The sequence below is a fragment of the Peromyscus eremicus genome, chromosome 16_21, assembly GCF_949786415.1.
Source record: "Peromyscus eremicus chromosome 16_21, PerEre_H2_v1, whole genome shotgun sequence".
In the NCBI taxonomy this organism is placed as follows: domain Eukaryota; kingdom Metazoa; phylum Chordata; class Mammalia; order Rodentia; family Cricetidae; genus Peromyscus; species Peromyscus eremicus.
Window position 1 is genome coordinate 24,378,451 of NC_081432.1, and position 25,269 is coordinate 24,403,719.

Below are 25,269 nucleotides of genomic sequence, written 5' to 3' on the forward strand. Positions count from 1 at the left end.
TCACCCTGGCTCCATCTGGCAAGTTCTGGACTTGTACCACCGTATACTGTAGTTGGACTTTGTCGCCGGGACTGTCGGCTCCCAATAATGACACGGAGACTTGTTATTAATTACGAAAGCTTGGTCAATAGCTTAGGCTTGTTCCTAACTAGTTCTTATAACCTAAATTAACTCATATCTTTTAATCTACATTCTTTTATGTGGTTTAGTTACCTTTACTCTGTACTCCCATCCTGCTTCCTCTCCATTTGGCTGGTGACTCCTCCTTTCTTCTTCCTCCCAGAGTTCTCTCTGTCCAGAAGTCCTCGCTATACCTCCTGACTAGCTATTGGCCATCCAGCTTTTTATTAAACCAATCACAGTGACACATCTTCACAGTGTACAAAAAGATCATTCCACAACAATGCACAGTGTATGTAGTATCGGGGATTGAACCCAGGACCTTTGGCATGCTAGGCAAGCATTCTACCTGTTGAGTCACATCCCCAGCCTGTCCATTACTGTTACTATTGCATTTATCACCTGAGTAATTTTTATGCCTTGAGGACCTGTGCACTCATGGTTCCTGGTGCAGGTCTGGTTTTTTCCCACCGAGAGCTCTGACCTTACCAGCGACTGAAAACCCGTTCACTCTTCTCCTTTTTGAGAACGACGCTGTTTTCTCTCAAGTGAAAATGCACTCTTTGGACCAAAAGGCCAGTTTAACTCTGGCTCCTAACCAGCTCTGGTACAATGTTTTTCCAGACCCCTCTCACACTGAGGTGAGAGCAGCTGAATTGGGTCAGCACACCGATATTGAAAAGCGGTGGCTCAGGCTGGGGAGATGGCTCAGGGGTTAAGAGCACTGGCTGCTCTTCCAGAGGTCCTGAGTTCAATTCCCAACACCCACATGGTGGCTCACAACCACCTGTAATGGGATCTGGCGCCCTCTTCTGACCTGCAGGCATACATACAGACAGAACACTGTATACGTAATAAATAAATCTTTAAAAAAAAAAAAAAAAGGCAGTGGCTCTGGGTAACTTTCACTGCCTCGTGGAGGACACTCTTAGATGATACGGTGCTGTATGTGGTCACAGTGAGAACACAGGCCAGCCCACGTAGGGCACCGCCTTGTTCCCTGCTGTGGCTGTGACATGTTTACCCACTGTGGCTTTTGCCCCACAAAATACCAACCCATCGAGGAAAGCAGCATGCTGTCACATGTGTTCCCATCCGGGTAACCTGGAATGAAGATACTGGGGACCCTGGTCCCTGAGAAGCGTGCTTACAGAACTTCAGTTCTTTGCCCAGTGTCTGGGCTGTCTTGGTGGCTGCTGCACATCACCCGTTCCTTTTTTCCTTTTGCAGGTTTATTGGTCACCATTTCAATAGCAATCCAGACATTTTCTTGCCCGTCATCTTTGTGTGTGTTCATGTGTCTATGTACGTGGGGTGCGTATGTGTGCAAGTCAGAGGTCAGCATTGGGTGGGTGTCTTTTTCACTGGCTCTCACTGGCTGAGTTAGTCTGACTGGGTAGCAACCTCTGGGGATCTGCGTCTTGGTATCTCTGGTGCTGGTCGAAAAGATGCCCCAGGCTTTTTTATGTGGTGCTGGGCATTGAACTCAGGTCTTCTTGGTTGTGCAGCAAGCACTGAACCCACTGAACCGTCTCCCCAGCTCACTTGTCCTAATTTTTTTTTTTTTTTTTTTTTTTTTTTTTTGGTTTTTTTGAGACAGGGTTTCTCTGTGTAGCTTTGCGCCTTTCCTGGAACTCACTTGGTAGCCTAAGCTGGCCTCGAACTCACAGAGATCCGCCTGGCTCTGCCTCCCAAGTGCTGGGATTAAAGGCGTGCGCCACCACCGCCCGGCTTTGTCCTAATTTTTATATTGTCCCCCGACAACCCAGATAGAGCACATTATACTGTCTGGTGTTAAAAATTCATTATTTGGTTAGTTGAGGTTGTGGTAGTTTGAATGTAATTGGCCCCCATAAGCTCATAGGGAGTGGCACTATTGGGAGGTGTGGCTTTGTTGGAGGAAGTGTGTCACTATGGAGGTGGGCTTTGAGGTCTCATATATGCTCAAGCCACGCCCACTGGTTCAGACCACTTCCTGTTGCCTGTGAGTCAAGATGTAGGATTCTCAGCTCCTTCTCCAGCACCATGCCTGCCTGCACACCACTATGTCCCACCATGATGATAATAGATTGAACCTCTGCAACTGTAAGCCGGCCCAGTTGCTGTGGTCATGGTGTCTCTTCACAGCAATAGAATAATACCCTAACGGAGACAGGGGTAATGCAAAATGTAACCCCAGCATTTAGGAGTGGAAGCAGGAGGATTAGGTGTTTAAGGTCATCTTTGGATACATAATGAGTTCATGATACATACATGAGACCCTATCTTAAAAAAAAAAATCAGGGCCAAGGTGATGACTCATCAGGTGAGATGCTTACCATTGTTGATAGGAGGACTGGAATTTGAGTACCCAGTACCCAATGTTGGGTGGCTGGGCTGCCCACTTGGAAGACAGAGTCAGGGAGTCTCTGGAAAAAAGCTGGCTAAGTAGACAGGTCAAATTAGGAACTCTGGGATCAACTGACAGTCCCTGAATCAATCAATACAGTGGAGATCAAGAGCTCTGGGTTCAACTGACATACCCTGAGTAAATGAATATAGTGGAGATTAGGAGCTCTTTGTTCAACTGACAGACTTGAATCAATGAACACAGTGGAGAGTGATTGAGGAAAATCACTGATGTTGCTATATATACTCATGTGCACGTAGACAATCACACTTAACCACATACATAGACTCTTGTAAGCAATAACAACCAAAACCGACACAAAATACCTCCTCCCAGATACACACAAACACACACACACACACACACACACACATACAAAGATTTGCTTGAACTTTGCTCAGCCTCAGTACATTTCTGGTGTGAATGAGGGCGTGCATGTGGAGGGTGTAGCTTGGCGATTTTTCTTGCTCCACTGAGAGACAGGAGGACTTGACTCCAGAGACGAGGTAGGTCCAAGGGTCTCAGGCAAGCTGCTGACCCACATGGGTGGGGCGTGCTCTCAGATGGGATATCCACCCCTCTGGTGTCCACGGGGCCTCTGGATTCTGTATTCCTTCCTCACTGTCCTCAGCTGTGTGGAATTCAGGGCTGAGCATCCTTCTGCCTGTCATTATTAATGGGTAGTTACACATGGTGGTACGGGCACTGTGGTAACCTCTGTGGTACAGGCACTGTGTCCCCCACCCTGGCCTAAAACTGCACCTGTCTTGTCTTGTTAATTCGTTAATTCTCATGAGAGGCTTCTATGAGTCCAATCTTTTGTTCTGTGTTCCTTCAGGTGACCCCTTTGTGCCAAGCCCTAGCCAGGCCCTGGGGTGTACCTGAAGGCTAGGCCCAGCCCCTTCTTCCTACAGAGATGTGGGGGACCCTCTGGGGGAGGGCAGAAAGCTTCTCTCAGTTTGGATGGGGGGTGGTGCTGGGCAGGAAGATGTGGAATGAGCAAGACTGAGAGTGAGCAGACTGGAGAGAGGTCCTGTGTCTTCCAGACTGCCAGCAGAGAGGCCACCCACCAGTGACTGGGATTTCCAAGACTCTGTTCCTGCCTTGTCGTAGGACGTGGCTCTGCTCCGTATTTCTGTTATTGATGATCTGCGAAGGCCTGTTGGTGTGGCTGTTCCTGGGACAGTGACTTGCACTGAAGTCTTAGTGCAGCGTGGGTTCTGGGAGCCGTAGGCAGGTGGAGGCAGCTGGGCAGGCTCAGAGAAGTCTTCCTTGAGTCTCCCTGAAGTCCTTTTAATGGGAATCTGTTCTCACCTCTTGCCGGAAACAGGTGTGTATCCCATAATAGGGTCTTCCCTAGTTCTGGGCAGGCAAGCAAATAACCAGAGAGGTGCAGGGGACAGGTGGGTAGGAGACTCTGGGTCCCATTCTGCTGCTCACTGTTTGAGTGTGGGCGGGTCTCTGGCTACCACTGGGCCTTAGTTTCCTCCTCTGTAAACAGAGAACAGAATGGAATCTCAAAAGCACCTTTGGCTCCAATTCTAAGATACATATTGATGGCTGAGGGGGAGACTGACTCTATGTGAGTGTTCACACACATTCACGTTTGTGCCTGTGTTAGGGGCAGGGCCTGGGAAGGAAGGGGACAATCTGAGCCCCTGCTCTAGGGACAGACCTGAAAGTGTGTGTATGTATGTGTGCTGTGTGCAGGGGCGTGTGGGGACTAGAGTCAATCTTGGGTGGTGGTCTTCAGGCATGTCTACTTCTTGTAATAGTTAAAAATATTGACTTGGCTTACACCAGGAGGTGGTGGCACATGCCTTTAATCCCAGCACTCGGGAGGTAGAGGCAGGTGGATCTCTGTGAGTTTGAGGCCAGCCTGGTCTACAGAGTGAGATCCAGGACAGCCAGGGTTACATAGAGAGATTCTGTCTTGAAAAAAAAAAATTGGTGTGTGTGTGTGTGTGTGTGTGTGTGTGTGTGTGTGTGTGTGTGACTGAAACATCTTCCCAGCACTCCCTGTCCTCAAAGTTTTATAATTCCACTCCAGCCCTTTGGTCCCCCAGCAGGGGAACACTGTAGCTTGGTGACTTCCCTGTATTTGTTCTGAAGCTGGGGCAGATGTTTCCTGCAGCTGGCCACTCACGCAGCCACTGTCCTCAAGATGGATCAGGCTATTTTTAGCTCTATTGTTAAGGCCTGGGCATCTGCTTTCAGGAGCATGTGGGAGGCTGTAGCCCTGAAGAGGACACTCCCCCCTGCCCATCATGCTCTGCCTCCTGACAGTCCGTGTGTTAGGCCTCTCTGTGTCCCTTGAGACACGAAGTGGCTTCTCAGACAGTGAACTCCGCACGTCAGTTTGTTCCACCCGTGGAATGGGACAATAGCCCTCTGTTCCTCATAGCACTGCTCTGGAGCGATAAGAAATGTGAAATTCACCCAGCAAGAGACGTTTTGAAACTACGTGTATTAGGAGTTCGACTCTGTGGGCTGCTGTACTTAGAAACACCAAGTTGGCTGTGTGGGGCGTGGAGGTGTACACTCGGGGGCTGGGTACTGGAACATGGGCTGAGAGCGGCAAGGCTTGGGCATTTTCTAGTGGCTGCGGGTGGATGAGATGGAGGGGGTGAGGGCAGGGTGGCACTTCTTGTGTGGAACCCAACAATACCAGGGTGCAGAAGCAAGGAAGCTTGTGTCCTGGGAGGTGTGATCTGTGTAGGATAACCCTGAATGTGCTCGGCCAGCAATTTTTTTTTTTTTCTTTTTTGAGACAGGGTTTCTCTGTGTAGCTCTGGCTGTCCTAGAACTCACAGACATCTGCCTGGCTCTGCCTCCCAAGTGCTGGGATTAAAGGTGTGTGCCACCACCGCCCGGCCAACACCAAATGTTGAGGTTTTTCTTTTTGTGTTTTTTTTTTTTTGTAACTAAATTGCACAGTTTTGGGAAGTGTACTTTGTAGACGACAGCCTTATGCCCTAGTATCATACACAATACATGTCTGTCTGTCAGCCTGTAAGCTTCAAGTTGGACACTCCATGAGCCCATGATTATTCTTTGCCAACTGGGGCCCAGGGAAGCCAAAACAGTTGGCCATCCCTGCTGGAGTTTCTTCCCCCAAGGGTCTCTGGAGCAGGTCTGGGAACCAGGGGCTCTACAGTTCTGCCCTGAGCCAGAAGCCAGCTCAGTGGCTCTGCATGTGATTGGCTGCACACTGCACTGTTGGGAAGTGTGGATTTTGCATGAATGATTCAGCTGTCAGATGACCCAAAGCCACCCATCTGGTCTGTCCCCTCACTGTCCATGTGGAAACAAAGGTGGCCCACAGAGAAGGCTAGGCTGACCCCCAAGGCCTGTCAGGAGGTCAGGGGCGAGGGTGGGTCAGTGAGTAAAGGCAGCTGTTGCTAATGATGTCAGGGCCTACTGGGAGAAGGAGAGGACCAGCTCGCACAAATTGCCTTTCTGACCTCCACAGGACCACCGTGGCATGAAAGTGCCCCACCACATACACATACAAAATAAAAATAAATTTTAAAACAGTTTCGTTGGGCATGGGCAAAGAGGCAGGCAGAGGCAGGCAGAGCTCTGTGAGTTCAAGGCTGACCTGGTTTACATTGAAATTTCCAGCTAGTGTCACGGGCCATGACATTAGGGCTACATAGTGAGACCCTGTCTGAGCAAAACAAACAAATAATCAAATATTTAAATATAAAAAAGGGACAAAAGCAAGTCGAGGCTGAGAGAAGCTTCTGTGGGGCTTTTCCAGTTATTCTGAGGCAGGTGCAGTCTGGTTTTGCCTATAATCTTGGGCATGGGGGTGAGAAGCGGGTGTATTTTATTTTATTATTTTATTTATTTTTTTATTATTATTATTTTTTTCAAGACAGGGTTTCTCTGTGTAGCTTTGCGCCTTTCCTGGAACTCGATTTGTAGACCAGGCTGGCCTCGAACTCACAGAGATCCGCCTGGCTCTGCCTCCCGAGTGCTGGGATTAAAGGCGTGCGCCACCACCGCCCGGCATTGATTTTTTTTTTTTGAGACAGGGTCTTATGTGGCCCAGTCTAGCTCTGAACTTGGAAGGTAGCTGAGGATCACCCTGAACGTCTGATCCTTTGACCTCCACCTCCTAAGTGGTGGGATTGCGGATGTGCAGCACCACCCTTGGTTTATATGGTGCTGAGGGATAGAACCCAGGGCCTTGTGCTGGCTGGGCGAGCACTCTGCTCCCTGAGCCGCTGCTCTAGCCCCGGAAGGGGTTTTCAGCGCTAGACAAGGGAGTTTGGATTGCAGGCCATGGAGTTGGGAGGAATGACAACGGAACCCTGGGGGCCCTGCAGGGTTGCCAGAGTCACAAGCAGAGCTTGAGTGTAAGTTGCTGCTGGCCCTCTGAGGCCCAGGTGGCCATAAGGGAAGTGGGCAGGTGGTGCCCTCAAGGGTCCCCGAGAGAGTCTAGGTTTCTGCTGACCCTAAGGCATCTAGACTGTCTCTGCCCTGCTAACTGAGGTCGTACCAGTACTGGGGGGGGCGCGGGGGGGCTGCCGTAGCCAGAAGCCAGGGAAACAGCTGCTTCTCCGGAGTCTCTGGCTCTTCTGGAAAACTGCACACTACCTACTACTACCTCTATCTGGAGCAGACCAGCTTGGCTGCGGGCCTCTTTCTCTCCCTGGTGACCCCTTTTTGCCTAGCGGGGACTCTCATGGCTTACAAGGGCTCCTGGAGGGACATCAAGACACTCTGAGCTCCTCTGCCTTTTGGGAGCAGCAGAGGCCAGGTGTTTTTCTGCAGCAGGGAACGTGATACCTGGTCAGAACTTTCTAGACCCTGCAGCTGGTGGGGGAGGTCAACTGATGGCAGGTTCATGTCTGTGTCTCCGCAGTTGCCCCCAACAACTGGTGGGGGGGTGGCTCATGCGTTCTGTGATCACCCTCTGCTGTGACTCCCTCCACCTCAAACCCTGAGAGCAGACGTACAGTCTACAGCGCAGCCTGTCCACCGGCAGGGAAGGTTGACATTCTCTTGCATGAGAGGCAAGCTTTCATTCCTGTGACCATCTGGTCTGTGGTCACTGAGGGTCCAGCCTAAAAATAACAGGGTACATTAGTCAGGATTAGATTTGTCTGTAAGTCATAGGAAAAGCCAAATAACAGGAGTTTATACAAGGTGGAAGTTTATTTCTCTGTCCCTATGCAAGCTCAGGGCTCTGTAGATCACGCCTGCTGGGGTGGCTCTACTCCATGGTTCCCCTCAGGACCTTGGATGGCCACCGTTCCTTCCTCGGTTGCGCCTTCACAAGCTCTAGGCTCGACATGGCTGCAGAATGTCTGCTGTCACATCTGTGTCCCAGGCCACAGGCTGGAAGAAAGGAGGAAAAGGCTCTCATATGGAAGGATTCTGGAGCTCGGCATGCGATGCTGTCCCTTACGTCCTGTTAGCTAGAGTCTAGTCACGTGGCACGGGTATCTACAAGAAAGATCTTGGTCCTGGGTAGCGTTGTGCTTAGGTTGTCGTTTCTGCTCTTCCTGGGGGACAGAGGCATTCTGGGCATTGAAAATAACTTTAAAATAGTATTTATTTATCAGAGAGAGAGCGGGAACCACAGCACACAGACAGCATGACCGTGGAGGTCAAAGGACAGCTAGTAGTAGGTTTTCTCCTTTACTGTGTGGGTCCCGGGACTCAAACCCTGGTCCTCAGGGTTGGCAGCAGATGCCTTTTTCTGTTGAACCATCTCATTGGCCCCGACTGTGGACATTTTGATCAAACTTAAGGTTGATTTTAGGCTGAGAACCTGAGTGGCAGCCTCAGGGTGTGCAAAGTCTCCCAGGGTTTTCCAGGTAGGTCCATCTTGCTTTTGAGGACCAGCGAGCCACATCCCTCATGGCCCAGGCCCAGGAGAACCTCTAGCTGACCATGAACTTGGGGTTTTTTGTTTGTTTGTTTGTTTAGATTTATTTATTTTGCTTTATGTGTGAGTGGTTTGCTTGCATGTATGCCTGGTGCTCCCAGAAGTCAGAAGTGGGTGTTGAATCCTTCGGAGCTGGAGTTACAGATGGTTGTGAGTCACCATGTGGCTGCTGAGGGCTGAACCTGGGTCCTCTGCAAGAACAGCCAGTGCTCTTAACCACTGGGCCATGTCTCCAGTCCCTGCCCCTGAACTTATGATCCTTCTGCCTCCACTGACCAAGTGTTGGGATTACAGGTGTGTCCCGCCCTGCCTGGTTTATATAGGGTGCTGAGGCTGAAACCCGAAACTTTCACAAAGCTCTAGTTCAACCCAAGTGCCATAAAAACACAATACAGGGGCTGGAGAGATGGCTCAGAGGTTAAGAGCACTGGCTGTTCTTCCAGAGGTCCTGAGTTCAAGTCCCAGCAACCACACGGTGGCTCACAACCATCTGTAATGAGGTCTGATGCCCTCTTCTGGGATGCAGGCATACATGCAGGCAGAACACTGTATACATAATAAATAAATAAATAAAAAAAACCACAATATAAAAACAAAACAAGACAAATTAGGAGAGGTAAGGACTCTCTCCTTCCCAACCCCCAGGAGGTTTCATTTACTTTCCAATGGATACCATCCTAGTTTTAAGAGGAAGAGGTGGGGGAAGAGGATCCGTGGGACACGAGTCGGGGACTCCAGGTGTAGGACAGAGAGGACACTCCTGTTACTAAGCTGAGTCATCCGGGGAGCCCCTCCATGCCTGCTCCACTGTTGCTCTGTAAAGCACCTCCTAGACTTCCTTGTTGGTCAATGGAAAGTCCACTGGGCTGTAGCAGTGGACTTCCACAGGGGATGGTCCCGGCCGGACATAGAGCAGGAGGAACTGGGGCAGTAGGGAGGCGCCATGACCTTGAAACACTTACCGCAATTACACTTTAAAAAAAATTCCTGAAGGAGTCAGGTTAGGTGTGGGAAATTTATTTGCAGTGGACCAGTGAAAAGGAAAATCTGAGCCCTGGCTTGCACATTGGTGTTGAAGTGAGGCTCCAGTGTTTTGTGTCTGCTTGTTGCCAAATGCTAGCTTTGGCTCCATGACATTGACCTGCCCGGGAGGGCAGGCAGTGATAGATGCCTACTCTGAGCTGATTCCTTCTAGGAGCAGTTTGGTCTTCTGCGCCTTCTCTGAGATGGGCAGCTGGTCCTGAGTCAGGGAAGATGCAGGATGGCTCCTGCTGCGAACAGAGAGAAGCAGCTTTTATGATGCCCTACGGAGGCTGTGGGATTTGAGAGACAGGTGTGTGTGTGTGTGTGTGTGTGTGAGATCAGGGAGACTTCCTGAACGAGTTGGGCATCAGCTTTTATGATGCCCTATGGAAGCTGTGGGAGTTGAGAGATGTGTGTGTGTGTGTGTGTGTGTGTGTGTGTGTGTGTGTGTGTGTGAGAGAGAGAGAGAGAGAGATCAGGGAGACTTCCTGAAGGAGTTGGGCATCAGCTTTTATGATGCCCTACGGAATCTGTGGGAGTTGAGAGACAGGTGTGTGTGTGGGTGTGTGTGAAATCAGGGAGGCTTCCTGAAGGAGTTGGGCATCTGTTGGGTAGCACGTGGGGGTGTATGTTGTCGTGGGAGCGGCCCCTTCCACCTTGTAGAAGGCTGAGATGACTCCGTGGCCCCTGGTTGTGGGAGCTCGGTGCACAGCGCTCCCTGGCCCTGAGAGCTCAGTTTACTTCAGTCTGCTGGCCCAGGTGCTGTTCTGGACAAGCCAGGACAGCTCTGCCCTCCAAGGTGCCACTGAGCCCCCGTGCAGCCCCTCAGCCCCTACACCCTGCTTTTGTTAAGGTTCTTGCCTTTTCTAGATTGCCGTGTGCTGCTGTGAGGTAACATAAGTTGGCCTTTGGGGCCAGGCTCACTCCTCCTCTTCGTATGACTGTGACTCTGTTATAGTGATGTGTCTCCATGGCACACATCTACGGTGCTTTGTTCCTCGGTCACCAGCTGATGGGCATTAGTAGTGGTCTCAGGCACTGGCCATGTGAGTCCTGAAGCTATGGAGGAGCATCCTTCAGGCTTGTTCTCTGGTAGAGCCTTTTAAGTGGAACTGCTGAGTCACATGGTGGCTTACCTTGGTAAGAAACTTCAGACTTGTGGGCTTGTTTGCGGCGGCTCACGATTTTCATCCCAGTACTTGACGGGACAAAGCTGAGGGAGGAGATGATCGTGAGTTCTTCGGGACTACATACCGAGTTCCTAGCCAGTACGCTTGTCTCAAATACATAAATATCAATCAAATAAACAAAACTACGGAGCCGTTTTTTTTTTTTTTTTTTGGGGGGGGGGAAAGTAGCTGCAGGACTTCACTTGGCCAGCTGTGTGAGAGCCTGGGAATTCCAGGGCCTTGGTTATTGAGTCTTTGGAAATGTGTCACTGAACGTGAGGGAGCACTGTCCTCGCGCCGCGTGCTTGTTTCGATGGGCGCACGTCCTCACGGCTCTTGTCCATCTTTAAGCAGTTCTTTTGTGTGTGTGTGTGTGTGTGTGTGTGTGTGTGTGTGTGTGTGTGTGTGAGAGAGAGAGAGAGAGAGAGAGAGAGAGAGAGAGAGAGAGAGAGAGAGAGAGAGAACTTCATATGGAGCCGTGGGATTTAGTGCCTCTGGTAGGTCAGGATTAAACAGGATAATACATGACAGATTCCTGGCCATCAGGAGATCCACCCATTGGCCCCCCTCCACCATGTGCTTCTGCCGCTCCATTGGCCCAGAAACAATGGTGCCAACCCACCATTGCCTGAAACCATTGGCTCTGTAGACCAGAATGAACCTGTCTTCCGGTCTGTCGACTACCCAGGTATTTTGTTATTCTAAAGATACAGCAAGTTGTTTACATACCTATGCTAATGGACTGCCTAAACTGCCTTGTTTCACACCCACCCTCCCATCCTCCACCTCCAAGACGTCCCTCAAGAGCCTCCTCGGGAGCCCACTCACACCCCTGCCAAGCTGACCACGGTCATCAGCAGTGGTCTATTATCAGTACCACTGACCTTAGCAACCTTCGGTGCCTCTGCGTCACTGTGTAATAGGACCATCTACACGTCTTAAAGGCCCGTTCAGTTTTCAAAGGATGCTGCCCACCCTAGCTGTTGTTCTGCCAGCTGTGCACATCTGCATTGTCTGCTGGCTGTCCTTGCAGGCTGCCAGCTGGGGCCTGTCATTGTCTGCGAGCCCAAGGCAGGGAGGAATTAGAGGCAAAGGGTGGGTGAGGTAGAGCCTGTCCTGTGGGAATGGGCCTGGGCTTGGCCTGTGGCAGCTGTGGCCGGCAATGGATTCATGCCCAGTTCCCTCTTTTCCTACTGGAGCCGGCTCACTCACATTCCGTTGGCCCAGGCTGCTGGGAGGAGGCCTGGGAAACTTCAGTGTGGAGGCTAAGCAGCTGGAGGGGCTGCTGAAGAAGAGAGAGTTCTTTTTCTGTGGCCCGTCGGCCGGGGTCTACCGAAAAGCCGTGCTTTGTGAGCTACCTGATTTCCTGTTCGGGAATATAAAGGTTCATTCTTTGTACCTTTGAGGGGTGGGGGATTGAGCAGTGTCTCCAGAGCCAGGGAGATGGGCTCTTAGACACAGGTGTGGGGCGGTCACCAGGACAGTCAGGAGGCTCCTGGGAGTTTTCTGTAGGGGACAAGAACTGTCAATAGTAGGAGAAGGTTCTAGAAGGGCAGAGGAGCTGGTCAGTTTCTCCCTGAGTACCCAGGACAAGAGATAGCTCCGGGGAAGGATCCCCTACATACAGTGTTGGGAGGCATAAGGAGAGTCTACTTGGGCACTGTGAGCTCTAGGTCGGGCCTAAGGACTGCAGACTGATTTGCCTGCCTTTGTGCTGACCCCCACTGTTCACACCTCTGGGTGCCATGGCAGTGATGAAGGGGTGGTGTGGGGCTGAGGGGTGGGAGTGTGTGGTCAGGAGCAGACAGTACCCATGATTCGCAGCTGGGAGAGCTGCCATGTTTTAGGCTACACAGTGGGCTATCTCCCAAGTGTAAAAGGGTGTAGGGGAGCTACCAGGATCCCCCTACCCATACTCATATCTGTGCCATGTGTGATGTCTGTGGCCACAGAGTTCCTAGAAACTCCCATGACCCCGGCTCTGCCATGTCTGCAACTCTCTGTGGGATACCCAGCCTCACGCCATCCTCCAGCTCTTCAGCCGTAGCCATAGCCCTTGAATGTTAACCTCAGCCTGGCCAGACCCATTTCCTCCCAGGATGCCTAGCTTTCTGTGGGTGAGAAAGCGCTACCCCCTCTCCCAAAGGCTGCGGACGCTGATCAGATGTTGGTGTGGGGTGCTGTGGCCGCTAATCTCTTTGAACACTTCATCGGATGGAAGCTCACCTTGTTTGGATGTCTCTGGCCTCATTCTAGGAAACTCACAGGTAGAATGTCTTCCTGTGTGCCTGCCCTGGCAGAATGATGCAGAGGAGATGAGCATGGCCTTGGGCCCATTCCTGTCCAAGCCCTCTCTACCCAGCTTGTCTCCTACTCTCTGAGCCTAGAAGTCCTGAACCACCATCACCCCTGTGGGCAGCTCTCCTTTCCTGACTGTACCCACCCCATGATAAGTGCTCTGTGGCTGAGCTACACCTCAGTCCCTCAGCCCTTCTTTTTTTTTTAATTATTTTCCTAAACTGGGCGGTGGTGATGCATGCCTTTAATCCCAGCACTTGGGAGGCAGAGGCAGGCGGATCTTTGTGAGTTCGAGGCCAGCCTGGTCTACAGAGCGAGATCCAGGAAAGGCGCAAAGCTACACAGAGAAACCCTGTCTCGGGGGAAAAAAAAAATTTCCTGAACATGTTCAGGGCTTTAATTTTTTTAACTTATTTTCATGTATATGGATACCTTGCCTGCATGTATGTGTCTGTGCACTGCATGTGTGTATGGTGCCTATAGAGTCCAGAAGAGGGTGTCAAGTCCCCTGGGACAGTTGTGAGCTGCTGTGTGGGTTCAGAGAGTTGAACCCGGGTCCTCTGGAAGAGTAGCCAGTGCTCTTAACCTCTGAGCCATCTCTCCAGCCCCTCTTAGTGGCTGGCACAGCCTGCTCTCCCCACCACCCTCGGGGTGGTCCTGACTTAGTTTCCCAGGCCCCTTTCCTCTCTCCTCCGCTTGGCTCCAGTTACCTCTTTAGAGCACACAGGGAACAGAGATGGGCCCGGGAGGCTCTGGGAGAAGCCTCCCTAAGTAGCTGGAGCCGGTCCTTACGTTTCTCTGTGTAGAACTTTCCCACAGCGTCAGCAGAGCTAGGTGCCCCTGAGAGTCTGTGTCTGCAGCCATGATGGGGATTTGCTTCTTAATGGGTTTCCTGCCCCTCTGAACTGTGTGTCCTCTTCCCCGCAGGTCTGGGGTCCTGAGGCGGCTGGCAGACTATGGGTACAACAGCAAGCACGGCCCAGCAGACAGTCTCGGCTGGCACCTCCTTAGAGGGCCTGCAAGGCAGCAGCGCCATGGATGGCAGGCATTCCCTCAGCGCGCAGTCCTTCCACACCACAAGCTTGCACAACAGCAAGGCCAAGTCCATCATCCCCAACAAGGTGGCCCCTGTTGTGATCACGTGAGTATCAGGGGACACGTGATCATGTTCCCGGAAGACGTGGCCTTGGGAGGGTGGGGAACCTGTGTGCACTTAATGCTCACAGACAAAAGCTTCCAGTTTTGTACCTGAAAACACCAAGTCTCACCCAGAGAGGTTAGGCATTATTTCTGGAATCACACAGCAAGCAGGTTGTAGGGCCGGAGTCTCTGATTCTGTGTTGCTTACCCATGTGCACAGTGCCATGGGTAAGCCTGGGGGAAGGAAGACTGGCCAAAGGAACATCCTTTTTACTACTCCTCCCACCCCCAATTTTTTTTCAAGACAGGGTCTCACTATGTAGCCTGAGCTGGACTAGGACTTGCCATGTAGACCAGGCTGTCCTTTATCACAGAGATCCACCTGCCTCTGGCTCTCAAGTGCCATGATGCCCCATAGTAGTTCTTTTTTTTTTTCAGGGCCCTGGGCTGGAAAGCTGGGGCCTTCAGGAACACTGAGTGAAAAGGCAGAGGTTTGCTCTTGTTAGCATGCTTTCAGCAGCCTGGACACAAGCATCCAGGAGGGCCAGGAAGGATGGACATCTGTGTGTGTAGATGAAGGAGTGGGTACTTGTGGGAGCTAGAGACAGGAGCATGCAGGGACCCTGGGTCTGCCTCCTGGGGAGCCAGAAGCCTTATTCTTCCCATGACACCTGTCCACCATGCTCCCTCATCTCTGGACCTTCCTGGAATGCAGGAAGAAGGACATGGGGCTCTAAGAATTAAATACATCCCGTACATGAATTTGGCAGAGACTGACCTGGAAGATGGGCTTTCTGTGTAAAGAAGACCAAGACCGTGGGTGGAGTGATCAGGCTACTAGCCCCAGGGCTTGGCAGGAAAGCAGTAATTATCATAAATTACTGTGTTTGGGATGAAGGCAGAAAAGAAATGTCACGCAAAAGTGACTTGACCGACAGTGAAAGTTAGTTTGGGTTGCTGGGTGGTGTAGTGGTGCACGCCTTTAATCCCAGCATTTGGGAGGCAGAGGCAAATGGATCTCTGTAAGTTCAAGACCAGACTGGTCAACATAGTTAATTCCAGCCAGGGCTACATAGTGAGGCTGTATCTTTAAACAAACTAACAACAAACAAAGAAACAAAGAAAGGAAGAAAAGGAAAGAGAGAAAGAAAGAAAAGGAAAGAAAGAAAGGAAGGAAGGAATAAGAAAGAAAGAAGAAAGAAAGAAAGAAAGAAAAAGAAAGAAAGAAAGAAAGAAAGAAAGAAAGAAAGAGGCAGTTTGGATGTTGAAGGCAGCTTTGGGAAAAGTAGGTCTGGAGCCTGGGCTCTGCCTCTTTGTTCTTTTTCTGGGCCTCAGTTTCCACAACAGCATAAGCAGAGATGACAGGGGAAGTGTGGGACTGGGTCAGGTGGCTCAGACAGTTACTGGCTGCCTGAAAATGTCCGGCAGGAATGGGCTGTGCTTGAGGCCCTCCTTGGGTTGCAGACTGAGGTGGAAGGGACCTTACAGATCATTCAGTAGAGGCACCAGCTTGCTGTATCCTGCAGGCCAAATCTGGCCCACCACCTGCTGATGTAAATAAAGTTTTATTGGTCCACCGTTAGGCCCATCCACTTGCACATCACCTGTTGATACCTAGTGCTTCTGTGGCAGGATTGCCAGGCTGGAGCAGAGCCTGCATGACCCACAAAGCCAGAAATGATGGTTTTCAGTCCTTTGCAGGAAAGGTTTGCAGAGCCCTGGCCACAGCAGATAGACGGGAAAACTGAGTTAGATAGGAAAAGGGGTTTCAGGGAGGCAGAGGGTGGGCCAGTGTGAAGGGTTAACAAGGTAGAGGCAGAGCAGGATCCAGGCCCCCGGCTCATGCCGCTGTCCCGCCACCCCACCTGTTTGCCCACTACTTCCTGCAGGCAGCTGTTTTGTATGGAGCCCCCAGCGCGCGAGAGCCTGAGCTCTGGCAGGGAGGTCTCGTGGACTGGTACAGTGGCAGCGTGGCTTTGTGTCTCAAGCACACAGACATCCTGCTTTAGTCATTGTGTCTTTACCTAGCTTCCTGTCTACAGAAATCGTCATGGGCTTCTTTAAACAGCTGGTGTGTGTGGTCAGGCCTATTGTGGGTGATAATTAGGCCTGAGGAATCGAAACACCTGTAAACAGCCAGGGTCTGGATTCACCCTTAGAGTTTGTGGCCTGAACCGCCCTGGACTCTAGGCTTGGAAGTGTGGGGACTGTGTTCCAGTCACAGCCAGAGGGATAAGCCATCCAATGTCAGTGTCTTCATCAGGGTCCAGGGTAGATTATCATAACAAAGTATTGCCTGTATAGAATGCTTGTATCAAGACGGATACTCACCTCTCATGTGGGTGTCCAGGCTGGTATGGCAGACCGTGACCATGCAGGGTCCCCCAGCAGTTTACCATAATTTCATCAGCATGTGCCTCTGTCTTTTGGGACAACTGTTCTGCCAGGGAGTTGGGGGGGAGCAAAAGACACACTTAGAAGGCATCCCCCTTTGGGAGTGGCCCAGAATTTGCCCCACCTCACTCCCAGGCATCTCATTGGTCAGAGCTTAATCACAGGAAGACCGCTAGCTGCAAGGGAGGCTGGGAAATGTAGTCTGCAATGGGGGGGGGTCGCCCAGGTCTCCGTCTCAGTTCTGGTGTTCTGTGTGTGGTGAGGATGAAGGGGCGGCTGCATGGTGGGGGTGGGATGGCTTTGCCGTGGGTTCTGGTGGCAGTGCCAGGGACCGACCCAAAGGCCGCCTGACTCAGTTCGCACTGTGCCCCTGGCAGGTACAACTGCAAAGAAGAGTTCCAGATCCACGAGGAGCTGCTCAAGGCCCATTACAGGATGGGCAGGCTCTCAGATGCCAGCCCTGAGCACTACCTGGTGCAGGTGAGGGCAGCCCTGCCCACCCACCCCACCCCGCCTCCTCACCCCCTTCTCTGCTGCTTCTCCACTTCCACCTTCTCTGTCTCTGTCTCTCAGTCCTTCTTTGGAACTCAGGGCCTTTCATACGCTAGGCAAGTGTTCCCCCACTGAGCCATGGCCCCCCCTCAGCTCTTCTTAACCACTCATGCGGTCTTCTCACCCTTCGGGATCCTGGTCCCAGACTCTAGCTCCCGCTCCCCCTCGCTGCCCCTTCTGGTATTCTCCATCTTCTTGTAGACCGGTGGTTCTCTACGTTTCTAACGCTGTGACCCTTTATTACAGTTCCTAATGTCGTGCTGACCCCCCACCATAAAATTATTTCGTTGCTACTGTAATTTTGCTACTGTTAGGAATCATAATGTAAATCTCTTTGGAGATAAAGGCCTGTCAAAGGGGTCTTGACCTGTAGATTGAGAACTGCTGTGAAACTTTCAGAGTTTTAGAATTTATTGGAGTTAGCCCCTCCCTCCCACCCCCGCCTCCCCTCCATGTCTCATGGGGGTGAAAAGTCCAGAGACCTACTGTTTTAAAATCCATTGTTTGGTACTGTTGTTCTGTGATCAGCAGTGGGGGAGCAGTGTAGGACCGGCTAGAAACTGGGTGACTGACTGGCTGGCTGGCTACCCGATAATTATTGTGGAAGTTTCTGGTTTGTCTGGGGGCACAGGTCTCACTCCTTGTCTGTCAGGCAGGGGTCACAGGAGATGTCCCAGGATTCTGGTCTGTCCAGGAATGAACTCTTGACCAGCTAGGTTTCTGGTCTTTTCTCTGTAGTCACTGTGTGTCATTTCACTCAAGTCTGGGATCCTTGGAACTGGTAGGGGCTCCCAGGAGGAGCTGGCCTAGTGATCTTCTGGCTCAATCCAGACATGACCCTTTTCCCACAAGCCTTGCTAAGAGCTCAGGGTGTCCTGTTGTCCTCCAGGGGACCTGCAGGCCCCCTTTGGAGCCAGCCTTGGCTTGCAGTTCCAATCTCTGCTCTCTTCAAGGCCTGGCTGGCGCCAGGGCCACCTTCTAGGTGAAGCCTGAACCAAACACCCCAGTTCCTCCCTCCCTGTCCCCTAGAGCCCAGGACAGAGTTCTGCCTGAAGAGAAACCCTTGCATCCCTGATTGGTCTGCTGTGATTCTCTCTGCCAGGGCCGCTATTTCCTGGTGCGTGACGTCACTGAGAAGATGGACACGCTGGGCACCTTGGGGAGCTGTGGGGCTCCCAACTTCCGGCAGGTGCGGGGCGGACTCCCTGTGTTTGGCATGGGACAGCCCAGCCTCCTGGGGTTCAGGAGGGTCCTGCAGAAACTCCAGAAGGACGGGCACAAGGTGAGCTTGCTTTGTCCCAGGCTGGCCCTTGATGGCAAGAGGTGACTTCCGAGGCTCTGGAGTGGCTCACCTGGGGCTGGGAAGGGCGTGTGGCCTAGGCTAGTGTGGCCTCAACCTTCAGGCAGAGACTGGAGAGTGTTTATTACATTGTCCTGTTGGCAGGGGGTGGCGGGGTGTGGGTGGGGGTGGGGGAGTAGGGGGGTGGGACTGCCCAAGGTCAGAAGCCTCTTGTACACCCTACTCTTGAGAGCCTTGGAGGAAGTGAGAGGTGACAAGAGAGCCACTTTCCAACTCCAGAGACTGCCACATAGTGGTCTTAGCTGACACCTAAAACTCTATGAGATAGGGCCCCATTTTACAGAGCAGGACACTGAGGTCCTGAGAGGGAAAGTGGCATTGTTCAAGGTCACGTAGCTCCTGTGTGGTACCTGAAGGCTCAGCCTCAGGCAATTAGACCCCAAGTGCCTGCTTTCAAACGCTTCCTCTTACCTGCCTGAAGAAGGTGGGGTAAGGCCAAGGGGTTGCTGTGACCCCAGATTCCTCAGCTGTGGCAGTGACTGTATTGGCCTGGGATGAGGCTGAGTGGGCAGAGTCAGAAAGAATGGCAAGGGGTCTGTGTGCAGGTCCTGGCTTCTCAGCGTGACCCTAGCTCATTGGAGATGGCTCTCTGCTGTAGCTCAGCCAATGGCTGACTGCTTGGTGGAGAGGCCATTCTCCCTGTTCTTTGTTGGGGCTGGTCTTTATCAGGCACTGGTGTATGCAGTGGAAAAGGCCAGAATGTGATGTGTAGTCCACTCAGAGAGAAAAGACAGACCTACGGACATGTTCATGGGTTAAAATGCAACAGAACTTGCTTGGAGACTGAAAAGACAGTCGGCCTGAGAGGAGAATGGATTCTTGCTTGATTGAGGGGAGTTGGGGTTGGGGGCGGGGCAGGCTGCGGCGATTAGACGGAACTTCAGTTTCTTTAGGATTCCTGTTGAAGGGACTGGTCCTGTGCTCCACCCTGGATGAGGGAGGAACTATCTGCATAAAGGTCTAGAGGCTGGACCGGGGACGGGCGTCCGTGCACACAGGGGCAATGGCTTCTCCTTGACAGGAGTGCATCATCTTCTGTGTGCGGGAGGAGCCTGTGCTGTTCTTGCGGGCTGAGGAGGACTTCGTGTCCTACACACCCCGAGACAAGGAGAGCCTTCGTGAGAACCTCAGGGGCCCTGGGCCGGGGGTCAAGGCTGAGAGCCTGGAGCTGGCCATCCGGAAAGAGGTGAGGGCCTGTGGGGTGCCGACGTGATGAGGGCGCTTCTCCCTCGCTGGCCTCAGATGTCTGAGCGGAGACTCCAGCCTGCTCTCCAGACATGCCCCTGCAGCCATTCTGGGTGTGGGAACCACTCAGCCTTTGCTGGTCCACACTTCCCCGGCCTTTGTGCCCTGCTTGGGTGAGCGGCTGGCTGCCCGGTTGACCTCTTGTTCCCAGCTGGTCTATTTCTGTCCCTCTCTCGCCATGCTCCCCCTTCACTCCCCAATCCTGGTTTAGGGAGGGGTCTGGTCTGGTAAGGAGAGATCTAGGGTCGGACACCCGTGGCTGAAGTTTGGCTACTCACTGGTCACATGGGGTCCTAAGGAGTCGTTTGCTGGGCCTGTCTCTGAGATTCTGGGGTCTCCTCTTTTCTCCCACACAAAGCCTTGGGTGGGGCCTCTGAGACACTGATACCACCACCACAGAGGTATATGAATGGAATGTGGGGTCACAGTGTTTCAGAGATAGATGTATGTGGTGAAGTCCAGGCCTTGCAGGGGACCAGCCTCTCCTTGCCTCTCTTACTTCTGCTTCAGCTGGCTGAACTTCACCCCATCCTGGGATTCAGGTGGTTTTAGTGCGTTTCTGCTGCCCCCTGGGCAGAGCCTTCCAGCTGACCTCCATGGAGGTCATGGTCAGCCCTTGCAGGTCTGGCTGCCCTCAGGCCTGATCTCTGAAGACAGGACAGAATGCCTCTGGCCATGTGGCTCCCCTCTTGAAGGAAAAGAAGCCTGTGTATAGCCTCTGTGTGGCCTGGTCGCCAGAGCTGGGCAGGGACAGTCAGGGCGGCCTAGGAAGCTCAGGTCACACCCCTCTGACTCCTGCATCTCACTCTAGATCCACGACTTTGCCCAGCTGAGAGAGAACACGTACCACGTGTACCACAACACAGAGGACCTGCGTGGGGAGCCGCGCACCGTGGCCATCCGAGGTGAGGATGATGTGCACGTGACCGAGGAGGTGTATAAGCGGCCGCTGTTCCTGCAGCCCACCTACAGGTACCCGGAGCTGATGTCCTCTCTGGGCTGGCTCTCCAGCTGCCGCCTCAGTTTCCCCATCTGCCCCTCAGGCCTGTGCTTGGGGATGAGGGCTTGAGCTGCTACCCAGAGTCGTTGCCTGGCTCATGGGCCGTTCTCCTCTCGTGGCAGGTATCACCGTCTCCCCCTGCCAGAGCAAGGGGCCCCCCTGGAAGCCCAGTTTGATGCCTTTGTTAGTGTCCTCCGGGTAAGTGGGACTGAGGGGGAGTTCTGAGAGTGGGAGCTAGGGACGGGTGCCACTTGTTGGTCCCCATGGAGATGCTCAGGGTGGGGGTGACCTCTGGCTATCTCTGGGGACATTTTGATCTATGATGTATATAGGGTCTAATATGTGGGGGTGTGGGGTGGTGTCTGTGTCCTTACGTGTGCATATGTGCCTCCTCCTGCAGTGTCTGTACACGTGTCTGTACACGTGAGTACACATGCCACAGTTCTCTAATGCCAGAGTCTAGCACTGGCTGGAGGACCCAGTTCTGGCCATGGCTTGGCTGCCCACTCGCTGTGTGGTGTTGGAGACGCTTCCTCCTCTAGCCCTCTCCTTCTCTCTTCAGTCAAGCTTGAGAGTCTTGCCCCACAGGCTTGTTTGTTGATATTTACTGGGTACGGGAGGGAGCCTTTCTGTCCCAACCCATTCTGGGATCGTGCCCTAATTTGTCTTACATGGGGAGGGGCGTCGGGTCAATGTAGGGCCTGGGACCCTGGGAGTAGCTCCTGTTCCAGACCCCGTGGCATTCCTGGCCTGTTCTCTGAGTCCCCTTGAGGCCGGGCAGGGGCAGGACCTGAGGCCCTGGGAGCAGATGGATCAGATCTGGCTGCGGGCTTGACATCAAAGGCCATACTACTCCTCTGACCCTCCCGCTTGACTGGGGCCTCAGTCTCAGGGTTTTCCCATCGCACCCTCGCCTGATAGTCATTTCTGTTCCCTCCTGCAGGAGACCCCCAGCCTCCTGCGGCTCCGAGATACCCACGGGCTTCCCCCTGCCCTCCTGTTCAGCTGCCAGTCAGGTGTGGGCAGGACCAACCTGGGCATGGTCCTGGGTACCCTTGTGCTGTTCCACCACAGTAGAACCTCCTCCCAGGCAGAGTGAGTGGCCGGGGTCCAGGCAGCGGAGGGGTTGGAAGGACAGGAGAGGAGAGGGCAAAGCCATCTCTGGGATGATGGGGCCACATCCAGAGGAACAGGCATGGTTGCCTCATTTGCCACAGATTTGCCTGGTGTGCTGGAGAGGCTCCAGACCCTTCTGGGCCTTCATTCCCCCAGTGAAATTCAGAAGGAGCCTGTAATCTGATGCCTCCCGGTGGCTGATGGGTGGTAGAGGGTTGTGTGGCTGTCCCTCATCTCGATCCTGACTCTCACCTTGTCAGGGCTGCCTCCTTGCTGACCAAACCCCTGCCCATGGAGCAGTTTCAAGTGATTCAAGGCTTCATCAGCATGGTGCCCCAGGGGAGGAAGATGGTAGAGGAGGTGAGTGAGGAGCTGGGTCAGGACAGCGGGGGTGGGGGGGGGCCGATGCTCTGTCACTGGTGTGTGTGTGTGTGTGTGTGTGTGTGTGTGTGTGTGTGTGGGGGGTGGGGTGTCTCTTCCTCCCCCACGCCCCTTCTCGCTGACAGTCCTCTCCTGTTCTGGCCCTAGGTGGATCGAGCTGTCACTGCCTGTGCAGAGCTGCATGACCTGAAGGAAGAGGTCCTAAAGAACCAGAGGAAGCTGGAAGGCATCCGGCCAGAGAGCCCAGCACAGGTGAGGCCAGGAGGAGCATGCTGGACTCTGCTTGGGACTGGGATTTTTCAGTCTGATGGTTCCTGGCTGCTGCTTTCTATGACGGTAGTTTCTGGAGGGGGTGGGGTGGGCAGCTGGACCGGCGGGAAGGACGAGGAAGAGGAAGTTTATTTTTTCTGAGCAGGTCTCTTGGCTGCAGAATAAACAGCATGGACAGAGGGGCCCGCTGAGAGCTCTGGACGCAGACATTTCCCAGATCATCACATCAGTCAGCTTCACGTTAGGGTGATGAGAAACCTGGGGCTGAGACCAGGAGCTTGTGAAAAGGAAAGGCTAGCCCGGTGTGCCGCAGGCTTGTGGTCCCCACACTGCTGCTGAGGCAGGAGGACTGAGTTCGAGGGTATGTTTCAGGTCAGCAGAGAGAGAAGGGGTAGAGAAAAGGAGTAGAGAGAAGGGAAGAGAGAGAGAGAGAGAGAGAGAGAGAGAGAGAGAGAGAGAGAGAGAGAGAGAGAGAGAGAGAGAGAGAGAAGAAAGGAGAGGGGAGAGGGGAGGAGAGTGGAGGGGAGAGTGGAGCGCCCATGGCTCACTGGTTCTGTTCTTCTGGCCAGCACATTATGATGGGACAACACTTCTCACATCATGGCCAGGGGACAAAAAGAAAGAGGCAGTCAACATCCTGCAGTCCCCTTTGAGAGCACATCTCCAGTGACCTTAAAGAGCCAAGGCCTGCCCCTTAAGGAACCCGTCACCTTCCCACGGTGTCACCCCAGGACCCAGCCTTTAATCCAGGGACCTCTGGGGGACTTTGGGGATTCATACAGGAGGTCTTCCTACAGAGGAAACTTCTGGAGCTTCCCTGGGAAGAGCGGGCCGTGTCCATCCCTCAGCTTCAGGAGTGCTGGGCTGGCCCGAAGCCCCTGTCCCTAGCTCTGCGGAGAAGAGGGGGCTGACAGTGTTTGTGTACGGTGTACGGAAAGAATCTTAACAATCTTTGCTTTCTTTAACACTTAAAAAAAAAAGCCCGTGCGGGGCTGTGTCCCATGATGGGAAAACTGAGAAACTAGAAACAGGAAAAGCGACCTCATGGCGGCCGCTGCCCGGGCATTCTCTTTAACTACGTTTGTGATTCTCGGGGTAGCTGCGCCTAGTTTCAATGTGAATCCTTGGATTTTTGTCACTGAGAAGATTTTTAATGGCTCTGTCACTGAATCTCATGGCCGAGTCAGAGTGGGGGGCTTCCGATCTAGCGGCCTGGTGTCACTGACAGGGGCGGGGACTTGGGCATCTGCTCTGTGCCTTCACGGCTCCATGAAGTGATGATAAGTAGCCGGGAGGACTGTTGGGGTCATGTGAGGAAAGATGCATGGGACGCCTTGGAGAGGGCCGAATGTCACCTGCTGCCGTCACCAGACGGGTCCCAATTGTCACACGAGCTGTTTCAGGACCCCATCCTGCCATTGCTTTTCCCTGGGGCAGCTTCATCTTGCAACATTGTTTCCATTGGCCTCTGGCCTCTGCAGTGGGGGTCATCAAAGACCAGCCTTATCTCCTAGTCTAGACCAGGGGTCAGGGGTCATCAGAGCTTGGCTCAGGGCCCCGGGGCTCATGCTATCATGCTGCCATGGCAACACAGAGGGGTGTGACTGAGACTGTAGCTCCCCCTCTCCCCATCTAGCATACCCACTCTCCAGCTTTTTTTTTGTTTTGTTTTTTTGAGACAGGGTTTCTCTGTGTAGTTTTGGTGTCTGTCCTGGAACTCGCCCTGTAGCCCAGGCTGGCCTCAAACTCACAGAGCTCTGCTTGGCTCTGCCTCCAGAGTGCTGGGATTAAAGGCATGCACCACCGCCACCTGGCTTGTGTTCCTGATTCCCTCAAGAAAGGGAAAGGATGTCGGTGCCAGCACCGGGGAAATGGAACATGACATGGGGAGGAGCCGCCCTGTTGTCTGCTCCTCACCCTCGTCCCATCCCAGGCCTGGGAACCCGTCTGGAGAAACAGCATTTACACTAAAACCACCCTTGCTCAGTGTGGTCACCACAGAGTTCTGTGCTCCCGATAAACCACGGCAAATGGGATAGACATGGGGAAGGACTTCCAGCCTGGCAGAACTGCCATGGAGCTAGAGAGCGCGCCTTCTGGGATTTTCTACTCTTCTACACACAGCTGGAGGGCAGCTCCACGTTTAACACCCCATGTCTCCCCCGCTTCCCCTGCCTACCCTTAGGAAAGTGGCACCCAGCATGCTGTCCAACAGAGGGCGCTGCGGAGCCTGGAGCTGTACTTCTACCTGATCCTGTTTAACTACTATCTGCATGAGCAGGTGGGGCTGAGGCAGCACCAATCTTCCCACCCCAGCAACAGGGACCCCATGGGATGGGGAGTGGCGTGGTATTGTGTGTGTTGGTCCCCGAGGAAGGTTGGGAGGGGCAAGAAGGGGTCCAGAGGAGTGTTGTTTCTGCCCCCACCCCATGGCCCCTTTTCCTTGCCAACTCAGGCCTAGACTCCATCTTGGTCAGGGCGGCGAACATCCTGGTCCTCCCTCACCTATTTGTTTCCACCTGGACCACAGGGATACCGAAATTTTGGGGCTCCCTTTCTGTGGCTAGGCAGGGAGGGCTCAAGAGGGCTCCACGCCCTTCAATGCCCCGTCTCTCCTTGGCCTCGGGCCGCAGTACCCGCTGGCCTTCGCCCTCAGTTTCAGTCGATGGCTGTGTACCCACCCTGAGCTGTACCGTCTGCCCGTGATGCTGAGTTCAGTGGGGCCCATGGCCCCTGGGGACCTCATCGCCAAGGGCTCCCTGGTGAGTGGCTGTGTATCTGGGGAGTGGGCTGGGCTGAGGACTTCTAGATTCCTGTAGGGCTTGGGGAGTATTGCCGGGGGGGGGGGGGGGCTGGTAGGCGTCTCGCGTGAGCAGAATGTGCCACGTTCGGGCGCTATGTTCTGGTTAT

At 53.2% G+C, this 25,269-nt stretch overlaps 1 protein-coding gene across 1 annotated transcript in view; it reads left to right on the plus strand.

The window, feature by feature from the left end:
* Pald1 (phosphatase domain containing paladin 1) overlaps positions 1–25,269 on the plus strand; it is a 66,345-nt gene that overhangs the window by 16,214 nt on the left and 24,862 nt on the right. Inside the window, exons 2-12 of the mRNA XM_059282183.1 lie at positions 13,829–14,042; positions 16,813–16,915; positions 18,090–18,269; positions 19,369–19,533; positions 20,404–20,564; positions 20,715–20,790; positions 21,536–21,687; positions 21,969–22,068; positions 22,237–22,341; positions 24,545–24,640; positions 24,993–25,121. Of these exons, the coding sequence (XP_059138166.1) occupies positions 13,858–14,042; positions 16,813–16,915; positions 18,090–18,269; positions 19,369–19,533; positions 20,404–20,564; positions 20,715–20,790; positions 21,536–21,687; positions 21,969–22,068; positions 22,237–22,341; positions 24,545–24,640; positions 24,993–25,121 (1,452 nt within the window). The 5' untranslated portion in view covers positions 13,829–13,857. The remainder of the gene's footprint in view (positions 1–13,828; positions 14,043–16,812; positions 16,916–18,089; positions 18,270–19,368; positions 19,534–20,403; positions 20,565–20,714; positions 20,791–21,535; positions 21,688–21,968; positions 22,069–22,236; positions 22,342–24,544; positions 24,641–24,992; positions 25,122–25,269) is intronic.